The sequence below is a fragment of the Oreochromis niloticus genome, linkage group LG14 (genome assembly GCF_001858045.2).
Source record: "Oreochromis niloticus isolate F11D_XX linkage group LG14, O_niloticus_UMD_NMBU, whole genome shotgun sequence".
NCBI classification, from domain to species: Eukaryota; Metazoa; Chordata; class Actinopteri; order Cichliformes; family Cichlidae; genus Oreochromis; species Oreochromis niloticus.
Genome location: NC_031979.2, coordinates 34010722 through 34018691, shown reverse-complemented (window position 1 = coordinate 34018691; position 7970 = coordinate 34010722). Strand labels below are relative to the sequence as shown.

General features: G+C 38.8%; 1 protein-coding gene across 2 annotated transcripts in view; it reads right to left on the bottom strand.

The window, feature by feature from the left end:
• Nucleotides 1-3725: 3725 nt before the first annotated feature.
• Nucleotides 3726-7970, bottom strand: part of caln1 (calneuron 1) — a 58454-nt gene continuing 54209 nt past the window's right edge. For both annotated transcript variants that reach the window (XM_025898371.1, XM_003459439.5), the window contains one exon: nt 3726-7703. In XM_025898371.1, the coding sequence (XP_025754156.1) occupies nt 7576-7703 (128 nt within the window). In that variant the 3' untranslated portion in view covers nt 3726-7575. The remainder of the gene's footprint in view (nt 7704-7970) is intronic.

Below are 7970 nucleotides of genomic sequence, written 5' to 3'. Positions count from 1 at the left end.
CCCATGCTGTGAGATTAGTCCTCAAAATCATCCCCCAAAATAGAGTACTTCAAAAGAGATTTCACCCTCAGCTTCCAGCTGCATGGCATCTGCTGTAACTTACACCAACTCGACTTAAGAGTACTTTCATCACATCTTTTATAAAAGCGCTGCTACACAATATTACCCAGCCACAAATGAAGCAGCCAGGTGGCCGAACATTAAAGGGACTGTCCTATAAATGATAAGTTATGGATTCAATCCTGAAGCAACCATATGTCCTGTAAATAGTGTCCTTGAATCAGGCACTGACCTCCTACTGCTTACTGTCGCTAAACTGCTCTGGATGAAGCATCAGCTTAAATGCTTAAGATGTAAATGAAACAGGAGGAGACTGCTGGGAGCACAAGGGCCTGTTTCTAGCAGAGAGGGGAAGAGAGTGAGGCGGCTCTGAAGGACAGAGCCTGCATGCTAACATAACACTGAATGCTGATCAGACTCTTAACGAAGAGACTGCTCATCGCACTCTGGCGTGAAATAGGATTACCATATGTTGGTTAAAGTCCTGCTAAATGTAAGCCAGCAGTAAATAATAACAAGGGCAAACTGATCAAATAAACTTGCTGCGTTACTCAGATAAGGTTGCATTTATGGGGATGGAAATTTGTATAATTTGTAGATTTTAGCATGTAAAATAATTTTTAAAGGATGACAAAAAATCTAGAAAATGAATGTAATTCATTTACATTACTGTATCATTGTTTGCATTGTTCTGACCAGCAGTGTCCTGCAGCTCCCTGTGAGCACTTAATGAAAGATGTTATGGTTTAATGTCAGGACAGAGAAATCACAGTTGTCAAATATGATTTTGCTCTAATATGCACCATGTGGCGCTGTATGTTTTTCTGTGATTGGAGGGTAGTGTCACTGCAGCTGTCACCCCAGCCTGCTCTCTGCTGTGCCTCGGGATGAAGAGTTGTAAAGAGTAGCAGAGATACAGATGTAATTACTTGACAGAACAGCAACACTATATGAAAATGTGACAATTTCATAAAAACCCACTGCAGCAAGGGTCACAGATGATACAATACACAATACTGTGCACAACTCTTTAGGCACAGATGTTGGCAGCGAAGCATGGTGAAGCATCCCGCTGTTTTAGTTTTTGTTGTTTTGGGTTTTTGTTTTTTTTGCAGAGAGCGTGTCAAAACTACAGACTAGAACTACAATTAGATCTTTTATCATGCAAAATAATCAGATCGCTCAAGTTCATTCTGTAGCATGACAATGACCCCAAACAGAGCCAGAGTAATACCTTCAGAACATGAAAAGAAAAGAAAATGAACAGAGGGTGTACTGAATGTGTTTCATTAAAGGGTTTTATCAGACCTTGATTTACGTTTACTTCACCTTGTGTGTTCATTGTTGAGTAAAAACTATTGATACCATTATTTTTATACTATATCCTCACTTCACAGTGAGAACCAAAATCTGTTTCTTCTTTCTTTTGTACTAAACATGTCGTTCTCACACTCTGGAGCCATTTTGGTAACATCTCCAGGCACTTATTTGTCCAATTATTTTTAAGCTTTGTCTATATTAACTTTAATTTCAGCGATCACGGATGATAAATTTGGGTGTTACACAGCTCTTATGGTAAGGGGAATATAAAATATAAAATTTAAAAATGTAAAAATTATAAAATTTGCTGACTTTGCACCAAAATAGGGTTCTATGGTTGGTTTTATGTTTCTACCTCCATCATTGCTTCATCGCTGTTGCCGAGTAGATTTGAGGGTCCTGTTAGCGCCGGTGTCCTTCTATTATAGTGATGCTAAACAAGGCAGGAAATTATATTTTTGTTCTACAAAATGAAATGAATATATCTACTCTGGAGAAGTGTTTGTGAATTTCAACAGATCAATGAGCTCGCTGCATCATATGTATGAAGTGCATTTTTATCAGGTGCAGTTTCACCATCTCAGTGCCTAATGCTTCCCTCTTGTGGTGTCATGGTGGTGAGAAATAAATATGATATGTTATATGAAGTATATAATAAAAGCAAAGGCTTCACGTGAAGAGGAATTTGCACTGCTTTTAAGCAGGGTGACCTGCAGTATAAGTCAAAGCTAATTCCAGCTTTTTTGTACATAATATATGAAAAAAGACTATCTGATTTCTGGCAGCAAATGACACATGCAAAAAAGCATTGACAGGATAAATTCAGTTAAAGGGGAAAATGTAATTAAGTCAGTTGTTGGCATGAGAAGCAAATCAGTGCAAAGGTACAGAAAAATACTTATATTAGTTTGGAAATCAACAAGCAAAGAAATCCAGAGAGATGTGATTTTTCCCATTCAGTAGTACTTTAAATGTTCATAATTAAACAATGCTTTTGATTTGTTTTCTCAGTGTTACTGCTCCATTAATAATAAGTATAATCCATGTTTTACCCCAATGTTTCCACCATTCATCCGTCTTCACCTAACCCTCATTTCCTCTTCAGGCCTTGCCTTTCAACCACACGCACTCTCTAATACTTAATCTTTGCTCACACTTCTTCTCTTCCATGTTAGATTCGACCAACACCCTGATTGATCCATGATGCCTAAAGAGATGAGTTTTCTGTTGTTTTTTGTTACATTAGCATTTATAAAAGACTGAGGCGAAAACAGGGAACCAAAGAAATACGTAGAATGTACCAAAGATATGTAACAGGCATTAAAAAAAAGCATTTTTGAAAATATCAGTCGATACATTGTGTCACTGAATTTCAGGAAACTGAACAATTGGAGGACAAAGAAAGAAGTGGCAAGCCTAAAATAAACTATCTACAGCATATTAACAATATCTGAAAGTCATGTCCTTAAGAAGTACGGGGGAAAAATCGAGTTAAGACCCAACACAGGACCTGAAAGATGCATCTAGCCCTTCAGCTGATTCATCTACTGTTTGCTGAACCCTTGTCAGAAATTGTTAGAAGAAGAAGAAGCTATTCTTGAGGATGGGAAACTCTTGATTGATGGAAACTTTGAATAAAGAAAAGTAGCAATGGATTTTAATCCACAATGTAATGCCATTTGGAAAGCATATGATTGGCAAATGCATCATTTTTTCAGGATGGCAATGATCCCCAAAACACTGTCAAAACAGTAAAAGCATACCTGGATAGAAAAGCATACAATAGAACACCTCAGTCATGGCTCGGCCTCCCCAGAGCCCGGACCTCAATATTACTGAAGCAGTAATGGAACAAAAGGCGGACAACACCCAAAGACGAGCTCTGAATATCCTTCAAGAAGCCTGGAAAACTGATCCTGTAGAAATGACAAGAAAACTAGAATTGAAGAATAACAGTTATAATGCCAAATATTGACTTTCAAGCTTGTTATATTGTTATCAACTCTATTTTATGTATATTTCCATTTATATTTGCGCATGTTCAAATAAATCATTGCAATGAGGAATGGCTTAAGATTTCTGTCAGTACTCCATAACAAACATTAATTAAAAGTGTTTGATAAATGCATTTTATTTGCTTTTTTAAAAATCACAAAGTGAGAGATTTTTTTATTTTTTATTTAAGTGAGCATTATGTTAATGTTTTAAATGTTATGGCATAGGATCAGATAGCTTCCAAGTAAAATATATCCTGAAATGTACAATCCCTGAAACACTTTGGCCTGATCGTGAACTAATAACTACTGTGATCTGAAGTCTACTGCATAATAAGACAAACAGCACCATTTAGAAAATGTCTTTTTTATTGCAAGTATTCTTAATGCTTTGATGTTTTGTACAGATTTTCATATTTACAGTGATAATTAGTATTCCTCTAATAAATAGTACAACTGAAAGTCATTCTCTAGTCTACATGTTTAAATACTGCACGTGCAAAGTATGTATAATATGTGCTTGTCCAATAGATATGCTGTCTTAGTAGCTATTTACAATGTTACATAAGAAACAAATGTGGGATCCAACCACCATGCTACTGAAGAGACACTGTGCGATTCCCCTCCAAAACAAAACCTCCACTTCAGTGATGGAGTCATGCAATCATTCTACTGGGGTGAAGACAGTTTAATTACAGCATCACTGCAATAACAGTACCCATCCAAACAAAACGTATCAAATAAAATTTAAGTTCTTTTTAAATAAGAAATTCATGATAAAATAGTTTTCCAATTAACCACTACATAACAGTAGAGTCTAGTTCTTATTTGTAGGAAATGTCCACCAGTACTGCAACATTTTAAAAAATAATAAAAAGAAAAAAACGCATTTTGATGAAAAACTAAACCAGTGTGACCTACTGTACAAGGTCGTTTAGGCTGCTTTTGCAGTAGTGCTCTTTATGAAGTCTCCAGGGTGTGATATTAATAAATCATCTGTGAATGAAACCTTTTACAGGTTTAAAATCACTTTGTCTGCCATAGGCAAGAAATCTATTCCTATAAATACACCGTTTAAATATGTGTTCGCATTGCAAGTGCTGCTCTGCCTGAAGTGTAGGTAGAGCAAAGTCAACCTATACATTATACATAAAAATCCTCATATTTGAACATTCAATATCAATATATTTTCCACATATTGTGAATATAACGCTGAGTCCTGCCTGACAGCACATTCCCATGAGTGTGCAGAGAGGGAGAAACACGCAAACACCGTGACGGGACAAGAGCACGGCCAGTGTGATGTTACTTCACCTCTAGATGGCACTATTGCACAAACCTACAACCTTCTGCATCGTTTCACTGGAATGGATGACAGGTACAGTGCAAAAACAATAACAGGAACAAACTGAGTCCGATATGATATACATATTTATGCCAAAAAAATGCCCGTTTGATCTTGTGTTTCCATGTAGGAACAGGGAAAAATGTCTACATTGTGTTGTCTGGTTCACCTCTGCAGAGTTCTATGGCTTTGGCAGGAGGGTTGAGAGGAAACAGAAAGGGCCTTTACCGCCTGCACCTGGCATGTTTGTGATGAAGCAGCCGCCTCTACGCCTGCTGAGCCTCCTCCCTGCACCTCTGAACCCGAGTGAGCAGAGAGCACCGACGGTCATGCACGCACACACAGATACTGTACACTTCAACCGACACTGGAGACATTTCAGACATGGGTTACAGTATTTACAGAAGACACTGACTTGATCGCATGCACTTGATAATAGGGGTGTTTCTGACCCCTGATGGGGGGGTTATTTGTTGAGATGAAAGTCAGTGCAGGAGTTCAGAGCTGTCCTCGGTGGGAGAGGAACCGTCAAATTATTCAGTGCTGTGAGAATATTTGTACATCCCATTAGTTAGAGTTTGTTTTGCCTCGGAACTATTTAAGAGTGGCACGATTTGACTTCCATCTCTGTAGTCATAAAATATATCCTTCATTATGGTGAGTACTAAAGTCAGTGAGTCAGTGACATGTTTTTCTTCCACATGAGTTGGGTTCTAGCCTTGAAGCTGTATTTAATGTGCACATGAGTATGTTTTTCTCATTCTGTCTATTCTGCAACCAAAGGGCTGCAACTTAAAACTGTTATTAGTATCAATTAATTTGCAGATTTTTTTCCTCAAGAGGTCAAAAAGGTGTGATCTAAAACTGTCACGTCCAGGGAAATTTCCCAGGATCAAATAGATACAGAGAGCATGATGTATCTTTAAAGAACAGAAATAAAGATCTAGTTGTCTAAAACAAGTGTACGAGTGGACTCTTTTAGTTACTCTTGCTGTGAAAAGTAATTAAAATCAATAAGTTTTTTTTAATAGTTGATAAATCTACAGAAATCAGCGGACTCTGTACAATTTTGGTTCTGCAGATAATCCAGTCATGCACGACTGGATTAAGATTAAAATAGTGCAAGCTACTTTCAGCTGCTCCCTTAATCACAAGGTGTCACTGCAGCAGGTAGCTCCACATGTTCGAATTGTCAGTTTTTCCATAATGGATGCTCCTCCTGACGCAGCCCTAAAGGGACTCAAACCTCCTCCTGGGATCAAACCTGAAAGCTTTTGGTTAGTAGGCAAATAATGCATAAACCGCTACACTGTGGAGCCACCCAGATTTAAGTGAATACAGCTAAAACAATCTAAGTGTACCTTGTTAATTTTGCAAACCCTTTGATTTTAATAATATATACCACATTTATGATGATACTAAACTTTTAAATTTGGGTTTTAGAACTGCCCAGCAACTTTCCACAGCATTAAGAAATCTTTAAATTGATGTGGGATGATTTAAAGGACAAGAAAAAAACAAAAACCCACCCAAAACTCAAATGAAAACAATCCACCCTGAAACACCTTATCACTCTCTTGGTGGTGACTTGTCTTTGGTTGGTTGTATTCTTCCTATACGAGTTATGACGATGATGCCACATGATGATGTCACAGATGTATTTCCAGATCAGAGATAAAAATGTTTGTTAAATAAGTATTTAAAACAGTGATATGTTAGGGTTAGGTAGCTGTCCCTTGTCATCAAAGAGTAGCAAAAGACATCCTGCTGGAACTCTGACATGAAGCCTGAATGCTTCAATGCCACAAAACATTTTACATTTAGATTAAAAGGCAAGATTCAAGTTTTCTCAGCTGGAAAAACATCTCGCCACTCTGATTCTACCATTATCCTCGCTATTTCCACCTACACATTATGACACAGTTGAATGCAATGGATTCACACCTGTATACCACACACACACACACACACACACACACACACACACACACACACACACACACACACGCACACACACACACACGCACACACACAGTATCTAGAGCATTGGAGGGTGGATTTTTTCTCTGTAAATAGGACTTTTTCTTTGCACTCTGCACACTGTTCACCCAACAGTGTCCAGGAAGAGGAAAAAATTACATATTTCTCAATCTTCTGTGTTCATTCAAAAGACAAGCCTGGAGTTACCATATAACATTTCAGATGCTTGACTGATTGGCTTCTAGGGCTGATGAAGTGATGCCAGCACCTTATACTGGCCCCCAGACAGAGTAGTTAGATGGAGGGCTGGAGTATTATAACGTGCGAGAAGCTGTGGCCTGTACAGATCCTCCTGCTTCAGTGGTGGCAAGCTTTGCCATCATCTTTTCTCAGGAGCTCTAATAAGAGGGCAAATATTTCCTTCCTTCCTTTCTCTCCTGGGAGCCAGACTGCAGCCCTGATAGCTCGTGAGTCTTCTGGTGGGTGACAGATCAGCAGAAGTGCATCACTTTCGGCTGCTGGGAAAGCGAACAGCTCTTAACTCCTGCATCGTTGTCGGATTTTTTATTTATTTTTTATTACACCAGGGAAACAGAGACAACAGTATGTTATGTGTAATGTCAGCCCTTGAGTGTCCCTGTCAGAGTAAAGGGGGAGGAGTCCTGCGCGACTCCTCATGCTGGCTTCATGGTTTTATTGGACGTCGGGTGGAGACGTGGCCCTCGTTCAAAAATACTAAAAACAATTTTAAAAACAGATTTCGTTGATTATTTCGAGCGTTACTCCTTGCAGTTCTTTTCCAATCAACAGGGACACGACCTCACCCACTGGCATGCACATGCAGGCTGGCTTGTTTCCAGCTCACAGTGGGCACAGCTACTCCATGCCATTCCTCAGCATCTGATTGGCTGCGATGAGCATGACGCTGATGATGAATGCCATGGCAAAGGCGCAGATGAGGCTCTTCCTCACGCACGTCTGACGATTCTTCTTTGAGGGGTGAACTGAAAGAGATGTGAGAAGCGGACAAACACAAATGAAGGACATAAATAAAAAATAAGCAGATTTAAATGATGGTACCACTTTTGCTTCTAATAAGACTCTGGCTAAATCATTTATTGTGCCCAGACAGCGATAATGAAGAAAAACAGAGGGCTCACTGACACAAATCAGACTTTCAATGGTTTATTTTGCTGTGAAGTGTTACTTTGTCAGCTCATTGGTCTACACTTCTCTCCCAGGAAAGATTAATGCCATTCAAAGCTGAATAG